Source organism: Symphodus melops, assembly GCF_947650265.1.
Source record: "Symphodus melops genome assembly, chromosome: 4".
In the NCBI taxonomy this organism is placed as follows: domain Eukaryota; kingdom Metazoa; phylum Chordata; class Actinopteri; order Labriformes; family Labridae; genus Symphodus; species Symphodus melops.
Window position 1 is genome coordinate 9,300,601 of NC_136694.1, and position 20,502 is coordinate 9,321,102.

At 41.2% G+C, this 20,502-nt stretch overlaps 1 protein-coding gene across 1 annotated transcript in view; it reads left to right on the forward strand.

The window, feature by feature from the left end:
• Positions 1–20,502, forward strand: part of LOC306821876 (semaphorin-3F-like) — a 55,147-nt gene that overhangs the window by 29,056 nt on the left and 5,589 nt on the right. The window contains exons 3-14 of the mRNA XM_079340477.1: positions 6,427–6,587; positions 6,937–6,999; positions 7,488–7,607; positions 8,935–9,024; positions 10,694–10,787; positions 12,514–12,633; positions 12,893–13,032; positions 14,208–14,322; positions 18,378–18,447; positions 18,588–18,732; positions 18,940–19,162; positions 20,303–20,391. Of these exons, the coding sequence (XP_079196603.1) occupies positions 6,427–6,587; positions 6,937–6,999; positions 7,488–7,607; positions 8,935–9,024; positions 10,694–10,787; positions 12,514–12,633; positions 12,893–13,032; positions 14,208–14,322; positions 18,378–18,447; positions 18,588–18,732; positions 18,940–19,162; positions 20,303–20,391 (1,430 nt within the window). The remainder of the gene's footprint in view (positions 1–6,426; positions 6,588–6,936; positions 7,000–7,487; positions 7,608–8,934; positions 9,025–10,693; positions 10,788–12,513; positions 12,634–12,892; positions 13,033–14,207; positions 14,323–18,377; positions 18,448–18,587; positions 18,733–18,939; positions 19,163–20,302; positions 20,392–20,502) is intronic.

The following is a 20,502-nucleotide window of genomic DNA, read 5'->3' on the forward strand; positions in this document are numbered from 1 at the left end:
TTATGTAACTGATACGTTTGCATATTATTTTGTAAGTCACTTTAATAGTTACTGAGCTTCTTACCGCTGATAATGATTGTATCTTACACATGATAGGAGCTCAGGTTCTGGTCTGTGAACCTGTTCATACTTTGTCAATTGGCTCTGATGTTGACCTCTAACTATAATTTGTTCTGGTCTCATCTTACTCTGCTCTCTCTATTCTCAAACACTGACACACACCTTACTTGCAGCCAAGAGCAGAGTGTTGAGTTGTGGGAACAGGCAGTGGGCTGTACAGCACCTTGAAATGTTGGAAGAAGAGAGAGGATTGTCTGTGTTCAGCAGACTGAAGAAAGTGAACCTGGTTGCCTGTTATTGGTATACTGAGATGTCAGAGCTCACTGCTGCTTGATCAGTTTATTTTCTGTGTTGTAGTACTATACAGGCCCCCCTTTTGTTCTTAGTTGCGTGCAAGTGCAGGTATATGAGTGTACAAAAGTACGTAAATTACTGAAGGATGGGACATTGAGTGCGAGGATCAAGTTCCATCACCAGCTTACTTTCACCTCTAATAGAGCCATTGCCATTCCACAGGGGAAGGTGGTGTGTTCTGAAACAAAGTGCCTGCTGTGTATGCAGACCCCCCAGAGTGAAGCTAAACCATACACCGAGTAACGTGCTTCTTTAAGAGTTTATCTGGCTCTAGTAGAAACACTTGTACCCCGCTCCCAGCCTCTAAATCTCTAGGATAAGTCTGTGTGTGGAACAGGCTGCCATGTCCTAATGTGGCTGATGAACAACACAGTAGTTCTGTCTCTCTGAGCCTTTTCTTGTAAAAGAAAAATGTAATCTCCTACTGGGAGTATGTTGTTGGGTATTGCAGAGAAAAACAGTGCATTAGGTATGTAGTGTATATATGAGATTGTATTATCTGACCATATCAAGGATCTTTCTTTATAACTAATCAAAATCAACTTTCAACTGTTAAGTTGATTTTAAAGGTTCCATATTATGCTTCGGATTTTATATGCTCTTTAGTGTGTTTTCCAGGTGTCTTGTGCATGAAGAAGAACATATATGCGCACAATTTCATTCTCCTCCTACGTCCTCATGTTAGCTGTAGCAGTAGCTGCATGTAACGCTCGGTCCCTAGCCCCTACGAATGAAATGTGATATCACTGATCCAAGCCCATTGGCTCGTTGTAGCAAGACCAAGCTCATGCTGCACAGCAATGTGACATCCGTGCTGAGCGACTTACCAATTACAACAGAGCGGAACAGCCGACCAATCAGATCAGACTAGGCTCACGTGGGGACCCTGATGGTGGGGGATTCAGAGCGTTGCAAATACAGGCAGATGTACAGTACATGGAAACACACTTTTTTTTTTGAAGATTAGCGATTGTGAACATACTTCAGTAGGCAAATAAATAACATATATGAACCCCAAAAAGGGCATACTATGGTCTACTTCCTTCTAGGAATCACCAAAACAACCCTACAAATAGGGGTGCCAGTGCCACATTGGTGGGAGTCGGTCGTCTCCACCAGTCACTTCCCAGCTCCTGCATTCCACACAATGTGTCCATGAACGAGAGACACTGAACCTCAAATTGCTCCCTGTGGCATTAACAGCACGAGTGAATGTATATGGATTGAATTACTTCATACAACGGTTCACAGAGGTCACAGTTCAGTTTGGTCCTGGGTTTGTGGTCACTGCCAGGTACAAGGTTGACATCATCAACAAGACATATTGCGTTGTGGACCTGAGAAGCAAGCAGTTTTTCTAACTCTACTGTGTCTTACAACTGTAATTTCCTCTTCTTCTTGGTGTATTTGCTGTATCTACATTTTTTTTTTGCTTTAAAAGCACTTGGCAAACGGTTTCGAGCATCACTGCCACCTGGATTTGGGTGTACCGTAAATTCCGGACTATAAGCCGCTACTTTTTTCTCACACTTCGAGCACTGCGGCTTCTACTCCGGTGCGGCTAATGCATGGATTTTTTATGGGGGACAATGAGCTTCTGCCGCAAAAACATTTGACTTCGTCACGTCGGATCTTAATATCAGTCATTTTGCGCTTCATGCACGCACCCTCATGATGGAAAACACACGGAGAAATACATATGATGCAGCTTTCAAGTTAAAGGCGATCGACCTGGCTGTCAAAAAAGCTAACAGAGCTGCTGCACGTTAAGATGACACTGACAGCGACAACAGAGACTGAGGAAGTGAGTAATGAAGTCATTCTGAGGCAGTGAATGGATGGACTTTTTCTTGTGAAATATATTACGGTCATCTTTTTCATCAGCCGTGTTACAGACACCGTCGGCTAGGCTTCGTATTGTAACGGTTCATGTTGTAAAGTCAGTAGTTGATAATGTGTTCATAATTCCGATTATGTGGAGAGTCAGTGAATGCACCAGCGAGAACGTGTTGAGTGGCTGTATGAGAGAACGCTGGGGGAGAGAGTTGGATTGTTACGGCAAGTTATGTGTTGCTCTCTGCTGTAAACGGCGTGGTCACGGCCGACAGTGATCGGGTTATTAAAAATTATTATTTGAACGCTCTCGTCGTCCTTTAACGTCCGTACGGACGCTACAGTATTTGCGGATGTTACCGGTAGCCTACGTCTGTGTAAATAGCTCTTGTTATAGCGTGGACACCTGCGGCTTATAATCAAGTGCGGCTTATATATGTACAAATACATTTATTTACTTATTTTTAGCCGGTGCGGCTTATATCCAGGTGCGCTCAATAGTACGGAATTTACGGTAAATTCTGCCATGTGTGCCTGCCTTTTTTCTCCACTCAGACATTAAAGGACTGCATGCATTGTCTGAACCATGCCGGCTCAGGACAAATACTAATACCATTAGAGGCCTAGTCTTAGGAAAGGCCTTTATGCTGGTCACTTGATTGTAACCTCTTCCATTTGTGAAAGTGTGAATGTGACATGCAGTGTAATAGTGTTTTGAGTGGTTTGAGGCTTGTCGAAGCACTAAGTTAATTTACCATCCATATTAATACAGTGGGCACCTGAACTGCCATTCCTTGGCATTGAGTGACATAGCACAGTCCCTCTGCATGTCTTTCCAAGTGACTGGAAGATTTCCTGGCACGAGCCTCAGACCAAGGACCTTCCTGGCTTGTTTTCACAAACACCCTGACCTCTGCAGCAGTGAAGTAGTGTAGGCCTAGTGGATTTCAATCTGCAGCCATTATGGTTCTCAATCAACATTTCATGCCTCTGGCAAGTGTTGACTTTGACGGAAGAAAAAACTCTATACTTGATACCATTTTCAATACTGCAGGGCGGAAAAAAAGACAAAATGTAGAAGCATAATTTCCTTTAATAAAGTTGAGAATACAAACAGTATACAATTTTTAGTATTACGTGACTATTATAGAGCCCAACATTTAACAACAAAGACTATTACACTTTTATGAGAAAGCATAACTACATTTAGCAGCATATGTAAGCAACAGCTGCTGGTGGACTTCTCTCAGCTTCATTCTGGGACATATACATAACACTTTGGGGGAAAAGTAATTGTATTATCCTTTAATTAAACATAGTGTGTTTCTGTTACGGACGGGCAGGACTGTTAATGTTTGCTCCCACATTAACATGGGTTGTTTCACTATTAGCCATAGCCTCTAGCCTAATACGAGATGGCTAACGTGGCTATCATATGGCTAACATATTTATATGTTGCTGAAACGGGAGCTTCATTGACCTCTCTAAATTCATCATAGAGACCGGGTGTCGGTCTTTCTGACGCTTTGCCAACTTTGATGTGCTACTGGACTTTTTAGCCACCACTTTGAAGCATTGCTTCCATACGGAGCTGTCGAAATCCGTTACTTTTCCTTCAGCGTTTGCTTGATATTGAAAATACTTCCATATACGACTTTTTCACTTCCATCATTTTCAACCAAGACTAGTTTCTCAAGCCCCCCAGCAGCAGCACTATCTGCTGCCGTGCCGAAATCAACTAACTCAGTGTTATGATGAGGTAGTGTGTTTATCTGAAGGGAGGGGCTGCACGTGTCTGTGTCTGCAGCAGCGAATAAAGTTTTCAACTGAAGGAGGCAAGGGGAAAAAAAACTGGAGACGAACTATAGATAAAAAAATAATAATTAAGAGATGAAGATGGCGCTGTTATTATTGTTACTTGAGTATCGTATCTGATACTCACTTTTTGGTATCGATACTTTATTCAGTATACATTTTTTGACAAGCCTAGAAGGGACTGATGCCTTTTTGTTAAATGATTTCACACTTTGTAGTAGACTTATTGCTCTTTTTTGGAAATACAAGTTGATCTTAAATGTTTCTGTCTTCTGTTACCAAAAGGCCCACTTGCATTTAAGGCCGACACACCACTGAGATTGTCAGTGAGTGGTCGTCACCCGAGTTTTTGCGGTTCGTCCAGCTCTGTGGCTTCCCATTTGGCTCCGTCTGCCTTTTTTTGACATGTTGAATCAGCGTCGGTGGCTAGTGAGAAGACAGCTCTCGACCCAGGTTCGGGAAAGCCCCTTTAATTATGGCTGTAGTATCCATGCTTTCACCCATTATTGCAGTTTCTCCTGGTTTTTTATGGCCTCCACCTCTTCTTTTCTTTTTCCTCTAAAATACCAAGGGCTGACAACATCAATGCCATTCTCGATTCGTAGGCTACCTATAATATGAGCTGTGGCCATGTTTTTGTTGTGACCTATAGTTTGGACACTGTAAAGTACACTCACACTGGACATTGCATTATCAAGGGATTATCAGATTTTAAAACATACGTTTTATGAGTTTGTTGCTCTCTGTGCAAAATTCACATTCTCTGTTCAGTTGAAAGATGGGCCCATCCAGTTTCTCTTTGGCAGCAAACACACACTGAGGAGATGCTGACAGCCTGCCTTGGGAAAGGGCTTTAACTAGCCCTTGGAATTTTTGTGCAATGTGCATGCATTTGTGTTTGTGTGTACAATGAATTTATATCCAGGGTGTTTCACTCTGTCGGCACACACAAATAAACACAGCGAGAGTGTATGGGGACTCATCATTCACTTTAGCTTCCAACACAAATAAGCACAGCCTCTGAGCACATGCTGCTCCTCCTCTGACAGCTGTCAATCAATCTGCCGACCTGTAAACATTCATTTGGTGGGCACAGTTATTCAACCAAACTGTACAAATATAGCTAATCTAATGCTATTAATCTTTGCTTATTGACGTAACCATGTGTTAAATTTAGATTTGGATGGAAGGACTGGCAATATCAGATTCCATATGGAGTCTGTTTAAAAAGGTCTCTAGATGGGGTTTATTTTAAGGCCCAATGGTGGACATGTTGATGGCTTTGCATGCTTTGGGGTTCAGGACTCTTCTGTATTACCACATAACAACCTAACATTATCAGTTTGAGCATGAAGAAACACAACAAGCTCATAAACATTATCGAGGCATTTATCAATTTCCTTTATTCTTTTTGAAACTGTGCTTTAAAATGTATTTGTTTTTTATGTCCATAATATTGCCACACCTACAGTAAGTTACTATGTTCAAAACCCACATTGACTACATTTCACTCTCTCTTTTATTCAGCACGTGTCAATGGTCAAACAAAGCTTACTGTACTCTAAGTTTACCCTCTGGTTTCCCTTTACCACATTTCTGCTGCTAAATCAACACAAATGAATGTTGAGTAACCTCAAAGTGTGGTTCCCTGTTTCAGCTCTCTGTGTTCTGCTGGTTGTAGAATAAAGGAAAGCAGTGAGAAGGGACTTTCCTGCTGAGTCAAACCTCTGTGTTTGTCCAACAATATGTGAATGCCACCCTGTAATGCTTCTCCCCTATAGATTATAGAGGAGTGTGTTTGTCTTTGGTGAGGCATGGGGCCTTTGCTCTCTCAGTGGCCTCTCTGCCCTGTCTGTACATAGTTGCTGAACCAAGAAGAACGTATCAAACAAACACTGCAACACATGGCTGTGCGAAGATAGGGTTACTCTCAACATGAGAGGACTTGCATTGTGCTACTATGGCAGCACAATCTGCTGGCCTTTGGTGAGTGTTGTCCTGCAAGCGATGTAGCTGTGTGAACCCACCTAAACGTATTATATTTATCATATCACGCCATATGGAAGGACTTTGTATACCCCTTATATATGTAACTGTCAGAGTGTTGTTTTACTGTCTGCTAATGAGAAATTCTGATCTACTCAGGTGGTATGAAGGCATCAACATAGTGTGACAGATACTCAGTAGCAGTTGTTTCTAATGTGTGGTGTTAAGTTACAATGGTGTTGGTTGAAAACCATCAGATAGCTCCACACAGTTTGGAGGAGTGGCATGAGGAATGTGTCAGTTGCGCATACATGTCTTTTTGAAAATGTGCTTGTGCACCACAGTTGTCTTTAATGGCTATTTTCTGTCTCCATACAGAACTGAGATCCACCGGCACTGCTCATCACTTCGCCTACCTTCTCAACACTTCAGATTACCGGATCCTGCGTATGGATGAGGACCATGATCGCATGTATGTTGGCAGCAAGGATCACATCTTGTCCCTGGACCTCCATGACATCAACAAGGAACCACATATTGTAAGAGAATTCCTATGCTTCCCCTCACCCATAACCATGTCCTTCAAATGCGCTGTATAATTTGAACATTTTTTTGAAGGAAGAGCTTTTGCCTTTGCAGTGCAAAATGTTCCATATTGCCACTTCAACAGTCGTTTTGTTTAGCTCGCATCAAGTTTTTGTTGGAGGGCACTTTTTCAGTTGTTGGGTCATTGAAACACTATAATTGGCTTATGACTATCCCAGTAGGACTTATATTTGCCTGAGTGGATGTCACTCTTGCAATTTCAGCCCAGAAACCTCATAAATGCCAGTGATGTATAACAGTTTGGATTGTTACTATAAAATGTCATCTGTTCCCCCCTGACAGATACACTGGCCAGTGTCTGAACGGAGAAGGATGGAGTGCCTTGTGAGTGGGAAGGACGCCAATGTAAGTACGCCTGCTGACTACACTCATGAGCTCAGCAGGTATTTTCAGCCAAGGTGAATTCATCCACTTGTTAGGCCAAACATGATAAAATATATAGTTTTTTGAATTCATAGTGCTAAACATGCAGCTCGCTACATAAGTTACAATGTGACAAACCTTTGTAAATGGCACTCACCTGCAGGGCTGAGACTTGGCCCAGTACAACTGATGGTTCCATCAATATAGCCAAAGAAAGGGAGAGCTGAATGAGTCAAGCTCACCATCCACTTGTCTGCCAGGCCAGGGTGAAGAGTACAACACCACTGGCTAAGTGTTTGATGTATTGTCCACATTAATGTAGAGGCACGGTCTAAATGGTAAATGTTAAGTCTCTTAAACTTGAGAATTGAATAAATGTGCAGCAGTTTACCAGTAAACTATAGCTATGAATGGCTTTTTTTTTGCAGATGCCGAAAGCATTTGAATTGATTTTTGTTCTATGTCTCCAGGAGGAGTGTGCTAATTTCATCCGTCTGATTGAGCCATGGAACCGGACTCAGCTCTACATCTGTGGGACAGGAGCTTACAATCCAGTTTGTACTTTTGTCAATCGCGGACGTAAACCTCAGGTTAGAATTTAAAGACTTGAGAAAAGTTCTTGCTAAAAATGTGGTCTCTTAGTAAATCGTCTAAGCAAAGAGCTTTCTTTATTTGTGTTATGGCATAGCCCAGACTCTCCTTTTTCTTTTTCTTATCCTCCCTTCTCCTTATTCCGAGTAAGTCACTGGAGGTTCCCTTAACAATGATTTCCTTCCATCATTAGGCCGGCTGGGGGTACCATGTTCCTGTGTCTGGCAAAGCAGCCAACAAAGCTTTACGTGCACACAGCTGTATTCCTCAGTGAGCTGTAAAAGTTTCTCTGTTTAGTCTCAGCCTTTAATGGGACCTTTTGAAATTCTAAAAGCAAGCCAAGCATCACTACCATGCCATACTCCTTTTTAACACCTAACAATTCTTTAAATATCACACTTGTTCCCTAACGATGACCAGGGGACGTTTTAAACTGGGATGAATAAAAAGTAAATTTCCCTTTTAACTCTCCCTTGAGACATACAATACAGTTCAGAGAACTTGCAACTGCAGGCACGGCTTGCATGAGTCCCTTGTTGCATTCGGTTACTTCATGACCATTTGCTTACGATGGGCTTCCATCCATTTGCTTGCCTATCCATCCACCCCTTCATGCGTCCACCCAGGCCACCCGCCAGCTTCCAACTTGTGAGACGTTGGGTAATTGGAGGTGGGAGCTCCCATTATGGGGTGCTTGTGGAATGTTCCAGTTCTAGTCCATTAATGAGAGGGTTGATTTTTTTTCCCCTTCAACACATTGAACAGATAGGTTTGAGTTGACCCCAGTGAGTGCCTTTCTCAGCTGTGTTTTGGAGTTAACTCTTAGTGCAAAAGGTGTTACATTCAACACAAATGCACGCGCATGGATCCTTACACAAATAGTGTAACTTTGGTTGTAGTTATTAATTCAACATTCAGGTGCATTGTTGTTATTTGATTTCACTATTGTGTGATGTATCATTTAGTTCTCCCATGCTTAAGGTCGTAGCCTGGTAGCTTTTGTTAACAGAATGGTTTGCTTCTACAGCAGATAAGGCAGATATGTAAGTAGCATACTGTGAAAGCTTTATTGACTCAACTGCAGGATAGAAACATGTTAGAGTTGACTTTTCCACCATCTGGTCAAATAAACCTATTGCCTGCAAACACAGATATTTTCTTTGTGCACATGTATTATACTGATTTCATTAGTGTTGGTTCTGAGAGGTCCTCATCGTGTCTAAAAGTCAGGCTGGAATAACAGTGAAGCATAATGGAAGACGGTTCCCCCGATCCCTCCTTATAAGTGGCGTAACATCCAGACTGTGTTGCTGTCTCCTGTTTTAGACGTCCATGTATCTGCAGATGGCCCAGGCCAGAGGAAGGGCTAGCCGCGCAGCTGAACCCAGCGCGGTGCACGAGACACTTGGATTAAAGGTGTGATGTGGGCCCTGTCTGCACCGCAGCCCTGTATACTGCCTGGGCTCGTGGCCACCAGCAGCACGCTCCCTATTTTTATGTTCGAGCACATTTTGTCTGAATCATCTTTAACACCCCATCATTTGTTTATCTCCTTAACATTTGGCATGAATCTTTTCTAGTCCTGTGGAATTGCATTTAATTTTATGTCACCTAATTCTTTTTCAATCAGCATTTCAGTCATTTTTCCTTTGTGTCTGCCTCATTGTCTGAGCAGGTGCTTTGCATTTGTGCTAAATGTCATATTTTGCATGTGAGCTGGATTATTGAATGGCAAAATCTTTACAAACTGCTGAAAACATGATGTTTAATTTTGCTAGTTCAAGATTTAATTAAACAAGCTTTCACTGCTGTTCAATGCATGACATATTCATTATAAATAGCTTATATTGAGCATTTATTTAACAAAACATATCCAAATCATTCATTGCACTTGTCTGAGAAAGGATGTCCACCCATTATTGTTTCAAACCAACGAGCCATCCACCCTCTGTAGGAATGTGGTGTAGTCTCTCCCGTGGAGAAGACAGGACTAGTCAGCATCTGACCCACTCCTGCAGCAGGCTCTGTTAGCCCAGAGCAAACACAAGCCATCTGTAGTCAACTAGCTGTGCAGCCAGGAAATAAAGACACCACATACTTGAAAATGTCTCCATGTTTGAGCTCTCCAGGCACTTCTTAACACAAAAAGGAACTTTTAAAGGACACGTGGCCTTTAAGGTAAACGGGTCATGCTGAATATGTCGTATATTTTTTCTTTCTTTTTTTATTCTTTTGCTTGACAGATTTTTTTTTTTTTTTATGTGTCACAACTTTTCTGAAGGGTCATATTTTACAGCAGGGTTATAGAAACCTTGTCTAAGGCACAGTTTTCCTTTGGTACACATAAATGTTTGTGACCTTTTTTACACATCTGGCTTGTCTGGGAGTGAGTTGTCGGCACCTCCTTATTTGCATGAGCGGTGATTTTAATCAGAGTTGAGTGGAGAATTGTGAAAGGATATGTGTGTGATCCAATAAAGTGAGTTTGGCACAGTGCTGTTTTCTTTCCCCTGCTTTAGTGCTGATGGACAGAGATGTATCTTTCTCTGTAACCATTGGGATTGGACATGCTGTGGTGTGTGGGAGGGGCTGAAGGACATGTCATTGCATGCCACTGATTCATGATCCCCCACTCTACGCAGATTCATGCCAATCATCTTTCAGTGCTTGTGCACAGTGAGGCCACTAGCAGCATCAGTCATCCAGCCTGCATCATGGGTTTGTTTTCACTGTGCTGGATTAAAGGTGTCAGCACTAGGCCTGAAGAGCCATAGGCATGAAAGGCTGAGAGACATTTGGCATGCAGTTTATTATTCAGGGAAAAAATACCAAGACACATTGTTTTCAGCAGTACAGTGGCATAGAGATTGATTAGAAATTCCTTGCTTTTCCTGCATGTATATTTCTGTATGAATGTGTATTCATTATTCTAATACTTCAGCCCCCATCATGCGGTGTAGGATGACTCCCACAGGAGTCAGAGGGAGCACACTCTGTGCCTCATTTCCCCTTTCACAAGGGAATACAGTGACAAGATGAAGAGTGCTGAATTTATTGCCATCTCCATATGATTTTTCTATTTCAGGAAGATATCTTCCATTTGGAGCCTGGAAAAGTGGAATCTGGGAAAGGAAAGTGCTCCTATGACCCAAAGCTCAACAGCGTGTCAGCTTTGATCAGTAAGTTTCATCTGGGCATGTTCACAGGAGGATGTAGACTCTGGTACATTAGGCTCAGAGGTCTTCATGGTAATAGTCGTGTTATGCTACATGGATTCGTAACTTTTATGTCCTGTTTTCTTGTGTGGCCTTTTTTTACTCATGGTTTCTAAATCTGCTAAACTGTGTTGCTAAAATATTTTGCCCTTGAGCTTGAAGAAGTAAAGAAGGTCAGGCCTCTTAAACTGAAAACCTGCATATGTATGACTGTACATATGGGTTAGGGTTAGGGACTTGTCAATTAATAGAACTCGGGGGCTTGCAGAGGAGTGTTTAAATATTGGCCCAATTTAAAGCGTATAGATATATGTTAGGCTACACTTATCAGCCAGATATTCTTGTTAAACCACAATTGCCAATATCATGACCAAAACATAGATAGGTAGATAGATAGATAGATGGATGGATGGATGGATGGATGGATGGATAGATAGATACTTCATTGATCCCGAGGGAAATTCAAGGTTTTGTGTTTTTTTTGTATGTATGATGTTCATTCATCCAGTTGTCTAGATGCAGAGTAACTATCAAGTTTTTATGGAGGCCTGCACTGGCCCAACAACTCATATACACACTAAAGTTTTTTTTTCTTTTAATTTACCTCACATTTCAAGAGTAAGCTATGCCATATTGTTCAAGTAAAGACATTGGACCATCATATCCAACATTAAAAGCATAGGCTTTGAGGACTTAACATGTATTTCAACCTCATTCAGTCAATCCACCCTGTTATTGTGAATATACAATTTTCACTTCAGTTTATAATTTATGTAGCATTCATGAAGGCACTGTTCTTTGTCGCTTTGCCCAAGGGCACTCAGTCAGGTCCAGATCCCACAGTTGCCACCTGTGAAACTCGATCTTCTCTCTGTGGGGTGAGACAGGGGGTGTAAATCACTGGCAATGCTTTCCCACATTAGCACAGTGCCAGCTGACCATTATGAAACCAGTACTGTCATCCAAGATGGATGCACCCCCCACTTCCACCAGTTAGAATCATACAAGAGACTCTATAGTTGGTGTTCCTAATGATTTAGAATTCTATACCACAACAATAGATTTACTGCTGACAACTGACTTCTCTGCTCTCTACAACATTAGATGTCCAATCACCCATGGACATTTTAATGATACATCATCAATCTCCATATAGCCTCTGAGCACCATGACATCGGATATAATGGTGTTAGGAAAGTGTTTTTTGTTTCCTCTGCGTCATCTCCTGCTGCCTTCTTACTCCATCTTTGAGAGCTGACAGTCACACCTGCTTTCTTGAGGGGCCCTTACAGCAGCTGGAGAACCAACACCTTGCCTTCCTGTGGCTTAACAAGGATGTAGTATACATTTGTCAGTCTGAACACAAGGATGTGCTCTTTATGAAGTGCATGTACTGTAAAGGCTGTTTCAGGAAGTTAATTTGACATCTCGTATAATATTAATTATTTATAATTCTGTAAACATTTTATGATAACACTTTAATTAAAACCCCCTATTAAGAAATGTGTGTCCAAAACATTTGAAGGTAGGAACTTTGCAATGCTGAGATTCTGCATTGTAAAGTAAAGAATCTTGAGAAGATGTGCTCTAAATACACATTTTGAAATAAAAGCCTTGTTTGGTGCCAAGTGAGGTGCTGGAGTAATGTTAGAATTATGGAATGTCTAAACTTAACTTTTTTCTTTTTCAGATGGTGAGCTGTATGCTGGGGTTTATGTTGACTTCATGGGAACAGACTCTGCCATTTTCCGTACTTTGGGAACAAAAACGGCCATGCGGACAGATCAGTACAACTCCAGATGGTTAAATGGTAAATGTTTTTTGAAGCCTATAAGTGACGAATTAGGACTTCATGCAGAATGTTAAGCTCTTCCATGTTATTTTTCAGTTGACAATAGAAAATGAGATCCAAATGTAGAGCTAAACTGTAAAGGTTCTATTGTTTGCATATCTTTAGAATCCTTCAACACGTGATAAACAGGAAAAGCTGACTGTTTATATGATTTCAGCCAAATGTTTTCCCAAATTCATTCTGGGCCCAAACATCTCATCACCTCTTTTCCCCACAGACCCCACTTTCATCAATGTCCACCTGATCCCAGACAGTGCAGAGAGAAATGACGACAAGCTGTATTTCTTCTTCCGGGAGAAGTCTTCTGAGATGGGTCAGACTCCTGTGACCCAGTCCCGTATAGGACGCATCTGCCTGGTGTGTAAACAGTGAGACGATTTGTCTTTGGTTTTATGCTAAATACAAAGAAAGCCTGCATACAGTATACTGCATATTAAGAACAGGCTGGGGACAACCAATGAGAACCTTTGAATGTCTACAGGCACAGAAGCAGTATTTGGCCAACGCTGATGTGCTGGAATCCACATGTGTCTTTAACCTTCCTGTCTACAATGCATGCCTCTGTCTGCAAGCTTGCCCTATGACTTCTGACCCTGTGATCTTCTGACCTCTTCTCCCTGCTGGTCCTTAAACACCTTTTTGTGTAGATGGTAGTGGAAAACTCACTGTCTTTAAGATAAAGTCCTTCTCAGCTTAACTGAAAAATTCTGGGCAAAAACCTGCATGCTTGATATAAAAGTGAGCTGAGAAACAAAAACAAATAACAACAAATGTCTCTCGAAGCTTTTGGCATTTCTTGTAGTGTGTATATGGGGCTAGTGTAATTATAGGTTTTCCCTTATGGGTTTGCGTGCATGTTTGAGCCTTGGATTCAGTGCTAGAGCACGGGTATAAGTGAGAAAATGCAATATACGTGTGCTAGTTTCCTCAGCTGTTCGCCATTGTATTTATTTGAGGGGGTCAGGCGCTGACCCGGCACACAAACACTCATCTCCCTTTTCAGCGTGCTCTGCTGCAGCCTCCAGAGAACCAGTGTTGTTATTCTAACTTCGCCACACATCTGGACACTCTTACTGCCATTTTCTACACCCTGCACACCAATAACAGTAAACTCTGATGTTTACTGTAATTACACTGGAAATTATGCAAACTGTTTTTCTGCTCCTGAAATGGGAACCATTAAAATTGCACAAAGAATGTGAAGACTTTTTCAGTCATTTATCTGCTAGAGATAGATGCTGATTATGGCATAGGACTTGAAAGAAATATCTGGTCTTACTTCTGTCTAACTGGGATAGATTCTGGCCTTCCTCCACCACAGATGGAAGAGTCTAAATAGGAGGAGTCAGTGTTTACAACAACCCCCCCCCCCTCCCCTCCTTTTAGCTTACTGGCTTTGCAAACCAATATGTACTGTATAGTGTGTGTGGGTGGCTCCACCTGGGTTTGTTTTTACTAGGAAGACAGCGAAAGATGTGAGTTTAAGTGATTGATGGAGAAACTGCTCTGTATCCCCACCCTCTCAAGTGCAGAATGATGATGGAGGCCACTGCTGTCTGGTGAACAAGTGGAGCACCTTCCTGAAGGCCAGGCTCATCTGCTCGGTTCCGGGTGCTGACGGCATGGAGACACACTTTGATGAGCTCCGTGAGTACAAAGACCTTGTAATTATGCTGCGATTTCCCCCCCCACTATTAACAGTTAAAGCAGTGAGCAGTCGGTCACCGGGTGTGGGTAGGGGCTTCATAGACTCCCTGTCAATCAAATATGTTGGTAGCCTTGTGATGTCTTCTCCTCTTGTTTGTCTTTTCTTTTTTTTAACTGGGTAGTGTTGCTGCTCTGCCAAAGTACATCCCACACATATAAGTTTAGAATAAAAAATACATTTATTCATTATAAAGATAATTTAAATACATATTTCTTGTATGCACATGAGAAAGAAGCTTATATCTATTTGATGGTTCTGATAATGACTATTGAACCGCAAAATCAAAACTTACAATAACCACTTTCATCAAAACGTATTAAATCACCTTCCATCCTGTGGAAGCACGTCCATTGGCCAACTTTAGTTTCACCCTGATTTCTTTAAAGAAACTTAAGCTCCACTGTGTTTAGTTAATCATTTTGACAGTGTGTATCGAATGGCAAAGAAAAATACAAAATGACATTGCTTGATTTATTTTAGACTTAGTCTTTTTCAGATTGCTGTCATTTATGATCACATCTGAAATATTAAGTAGGGAACAGTCCACTGCAGGGTCGGTTTCGACTGCAGCACATGCCAATAGCATACTTGTGTAAACACACACCAGAGCTCAATCCTTGGCCCATATGGCAGCCCACTCCCACCATATGGTCCATACAGAATACTATAATGGAAATGACACACATAATCCCACAAATGTAGTTGTCATTTTATTTCAGTTTGTCTAAAACAAAGTGTCTCTTTTTGTGTGTGAAGAGGGAGGCCTGATGAAAGGCCGATCAGATCACAGAGTAGGAATGTGTGTTACTGATTACCTGGCTCTTGAATTAATTCTAAGAATAAAAGTGCTATAATTGTTGCATCTTGACATTCGTTGTCACCTTTCCTGAATGTCATATTCCCTGTTAGTTCCACACCTGCTTAGAAGTGCAAATATCTTGCTACAGGTGATATTTGTTTCCTCTAAAAAAAATCTAAAAAGGGGACACAAACTCTGAGGCCTTTTTACCAGTACAGCCTCTTTAATGATTTTAGAGAAGAATGTCAGCAATTGAGTGTACAACACAGTGTTTATTGATCAGGAGTGGGTTTATAAGGAAGCCCTGCAGATTGGTTCTGTGAAAGAGTTGGACTGTTGTAGCATTAGGTGCTGATAGAAACAGTACCTGTGTTCTGAGACAGGTCGGAGAATGACCAACACAGGCAAGTGAGAGTTCATAATCCCATTGGAAAGATATGCATGTATCAATTTGCAGAGCAGCCAACCTGCCAAGGACTCCTGGAGGGGATAGTAAATAGGACATTATTAAATGTCATGCTTTTGGATTTACATTTATTTTATTGAATGTTAGTAAGCCCTTTCGCTGCAGTGTTTTATTTGAACAAGATTTTAGAATTCCACTACGGCAATTACTGTAAGTCTTTTACTATTGCTCATTGAATAAGGAAACTATGGATATTAGGAGATTTATGGAAATTTGATTTCTTGACAAGACTGTGAGAACTGTTGACCACTTTTATGACTGTGAATTCAATATGTAGCTACAACCAGGAGTCTGGTCTGGTTTTATCCAAAGGAAATACAATATATTTTTGGATGTTAACAAATTGGATTTATTTTTTTATTTTTTTATTTTTTTTTAAACTAAAATGAAAACAAAGCTTACTGGCATCAACTAGTACAAATTCAAGAAAGTCCAACACCCAGCCAATAAATATCCTCGCTACCTGTTTTTTATTTCTTCTTCTACCTGTTAGCTAGTTTAGAGGAGCTAGCATGCTCACTTTGGAATTACAATAAAATGCTTTTGCCAGTATTTATGGCTAAAGCTAGGCTAAGTGGCTGCTATGCTAATGCTGATAACACCTTTCTGTTTACTGTACAAACATGGGAGTGGTAACAATCCAGTCAATAGTCTCTCGGCAAGAAGCTTATACTCATATAGTTGCCAAAATACCATATTATTTCCTTTAGAATTCTGTTGGCGACATACAGCCTGCAGTAAGCAGGCACTGTAGATGAATTACACTGCACAGTGGAGGACTGTTTCGAGCCAGTTCACTTTAGAAAAGATCATTTAGCCATGCTTGAGTGAGAAGTTCTTAAACTTTTCCCCCTTTTTAAGAGTTTTAATAAAACAACTCTGTAAGTTATTACTAAGAACTGTGTTGAAATGTCTGGACCAGCTGTGTTCCTGGCATGGTTGCTTTATGCAGAAAGACATTATGGCAAAGCACGCCGGAGACCTGGGGAGTTTTTACAGTTGGAATATGGAGCAATTATTGGCTCAACCTTACAATATATACCTAATTTAGCCACAATGATTTAAAAGACAATTTTTTTTTTCATTAAATAGCAGAACAAAAGATGATGCACTAATTGTTAAATGGAGAAGGTGGATAAATGTACAGGCAAGGAAAGCAGATGATGATCAAGTAATTGTTATTATAATTTTCTTTTTGTTATAAAACAATCTTGTATGACAGCTGGGATTTTATTGCCTAATAAATGAAGGAGGTACAATTGTGAAAGCTACAGTAAACAGCATTAGTGTCCCATGGAGAAGTCGTCCTAGCCCCATCAGGTATCTTTTATTGCAAATTTTTCCAAGGTAACCCTGAAGGCTAAATCTGTTTTAGCCATGTGTTACCTCTTCCTTTGTTAGGCTATAGCTTTTACTTGTCTGTGTATCCACAAACGTCTTGCATGTATTTGACTTTTTCTGCAGTACAGCAGATGTATGTCATGACAAGGATCATGTGTTGTGCGACACCCTTGACAGCCCATTGTGCTGTATTCATGCAAACCCATGACCGTTCCACTGCTGTGGCAGCTGTGGAAGATGGCTTGGTGTTTTTTGTGTGTATGGGTGGATTCAAAGGCTAGTCCATCCACTGAGAAAAATTGACAATTTTCCTGCTATCTGTTTCAGGTATAAGCTTTAGGCTTAAGACTGCTGATGAATTTTCAACCATTTCACCCTTCAGTCAAGCTGGAAGCACATTCTTTGTTTTGTGTTGAAGTCCTATTATTAGTGAACATGTCTCCTGAGACTTGTATTTAGGTCAGGTAGCAAACAGGAGAACGACTTATCACCCATTGAATTTTTAGCTTTTTTTTATTTGTCGATTTGCACCTTTGCTAAGTATCAACCAAAAGGATAGTCTAAATGTGGCTGTGTCCACTGTCAGAGTCGTGTGGGAATGAGTATGTGGCCATCTGTGATTTAGAGACCTTAAAATTTAGATTAATACTATGTGATGCAGTTCTCCCTTTGGGAGAAAAGAGATATTTCCTTTCCCTGAAAGATAAATACATGGGAAAAGAATCTCACCACACATCTTAAATTGTCTGTCTCCTCAGGAGCCGTCTCAAGTTGTTCAGGAATCACAGTGTTTCATTCTGGGCCGTAGAAAAATAGACAGTTTAAGTTCCCTCCTCTGCTGTTAAATATCTTTCCTTGGTGCTGGGCTTAAACTGCTGTGGATGGTTTAGTGAGAGTGCCTCAAAAGTTATGTTTCCATTAGTTCACAAAAAATCAAAATAAATCCCTGATGTGAATTTGTCTTCCTGTAGAGCAAAGTGTTTTGTGTATTTCATTAATGAGATGTTTATGAGACATGCATGCCACCCTAAGGGTGAAATTAAATTGCTGTGTAGTGCCATTGAGTCAAAATTAAACTAATTAAACATCATCTTGTTTGTTAGTGCAATGGTTAATATCTGGATCACAACATGTCCGACTTAGTTCATTTTCCACAGCCAGTGGAGTCGTGGGTTCCATGTGTTTCTAACAAAGATCACAGTACAGCTCATTTGTTTGTGCATCACTTCTTCCAGCGAGGTGTAGCCTAAAGGTCTCTCTGGCTAAGCGTTTAGCATTGACTGAAAGCTGTGTAAATATTAGTAAAGTAGAGTGCTTTTGCTGTGGAGCGTGATGGTTCCTTCACCCGTTCAGTTTGCACTGACGTGATTTTCTCTTTTCTTTTACAGGAGATGTTTACATACAGCCAACACAGGACACAAAAAATCCTGTGATTTATGGAGTCTTCTCCGTCTCTGGGTCAGTGAACGATAAATAATACAGTTTATCCACAACACCTGTCCTAGGCATTTTTTGGATATGTTATTTGGTTAAATCTTTTTACATTTTGTCATAAATTTTCTTACCTTTTTTTTTCAAAATCAATTTTCTCTCTATAGCTCAGTCTTCAAAGGCTCAGCTGTTTGTGTTTACTCCATGGCTGACATCCGCATGGTATTCAATGGACCCTTTGCCCACAAGGAGGGTCCAAATTACCAGTGGGTGGCTTACACCGGGAAGATCCCCTACCCCCGACCAGGCACTGTGAGTTTCCTGTCCACATTTACCCACACATTAATCCATAGCAAGCTAGCGTAACAGCAGCTTCCTTCTCACTTAAGCCTCAAATAGAAAACATCTGAACAAGTTGCAAGCATAAGCATAACTACTGCAGACAGGCTCTTAAAGATGTGTTATTTATTTGATTATGTCCAATTTCTTCCGTTCATAATTCTCCTGTTTCTCTTTTAGTGCCCTGGAGGTACGTTCACCCCCAACATGAAGTCTACCAAGGACTATCCAGATGAAGTGATTAACTTTATGAGGAATCATCCTGCCATGTACAATGCGGTGTACCCAGTACACAAGCGCCCCCTAGTGGTTCGGACCAATGTGGATTATGAGTTCACCACAATCACTGTGGACCAAGTGACGGCTGCAGATGGAAATTATGAAGTACTCTTCCTCGGAACTGGTGAGTGTTTTATTGAACCTAAATGTGGTTGAATATAGAAGAGGTAAGTTTGGCTTTTTATGAAGTCCTTACAACTTTTTGAAGTTATTTCTAAGAACCTTATGTGTAAAAGAGGTCTGGTTGAACCCATGAACCCTTTACACTAGATTCAGAATGGTGAATAACAGTGTCAGTGGGAAATTGAGTAATGAACAAAAAAATCCCCCCATAGAAATAAATCCCATGTAAGTGGGGGGCTTGTCTCCCCTGTAATCATTTATCATTAAGAGAAAAGAATTCTTGCCTTTTGTGCTTAGGTGGAAGTTTAACCAATGAAAAGGGTTTGTACCTTGCCCTATTCATATGAAGTAAACAACAGGAGATTTGTACCTGGAGGGCAGTGCTGGATCAACAGCAGGAGAGAGAAAAGACACAGGGGGTAAGAAGAAGAAAGGCGAGGCGGAGTGGGGTGGGGTGGGGTGGGGGTACAGCCAGTGTATCCATCACCTTAATCCTGCCCACTGGTGCAAAACAGATCATCTATTTGTTTTCATACGTCAGCCTTTAATCAGGCCTCAGTAAGACAGCAGCAACCACCCAGAGCGTGCAGCCCTTACATGTTGCACATGACGCCCATACCCTGGCTTCATCGCTCATCTGTGCATATTGGGGAGGGGACTAATGGGTTTGTGTGTGATGGAGGCCACTATGGAGGAATGTGTGTCCTTTCAGCTGCTGTCAGAGGCTGCCATTCATTGCAATTGAAGGCTCAATGCAGGAAACATCATAAATCTCAGGTGTCTTACTAACAAGACTGCCTTACACTTTACTGAAGTCAAACATGTTCACCAGGGAAAGCCAGAAATCTTTGTAGCATCCTGGCTAATAGGCAAGACAAAAAGGGAGTTGACTGTGACATAAAACATACCACTGGGCTGGCAGGGTGAATACTAAGTGAAACAGAGGTTCATTTCATTGTGCTAAGGTCAAACTAAAGCTAAAACCTATAAAAGAGGCACTGAGTACTAGCCTGTTGATAAAAGGATTATCCCTTGTGGGAGGTAGCTGAGATAATAAAATGAGAATTCACATGGCTGTTCATGGGCAGCAGGGTGTGAGGTGTCAGGTATGAAGCTGATAGATGTGTTTTGTACTTCATAGACAAGGGAACAGTTCAGAAAGTCATCGTCCTGCCCAGAGATGATCTGCAGACCGAGGAGCTGGTCCTGGAGGAGGTAGAGGTTTTTAGGGTGAGCTTTTCCCTGATTTTTTTTTTCTCTATTACACCTAATTTGACTACTTTTTCATCTTACCTTATTTGCATTCTTAACTTTTGTTTTTCTTGTATCTTTGTCATAATT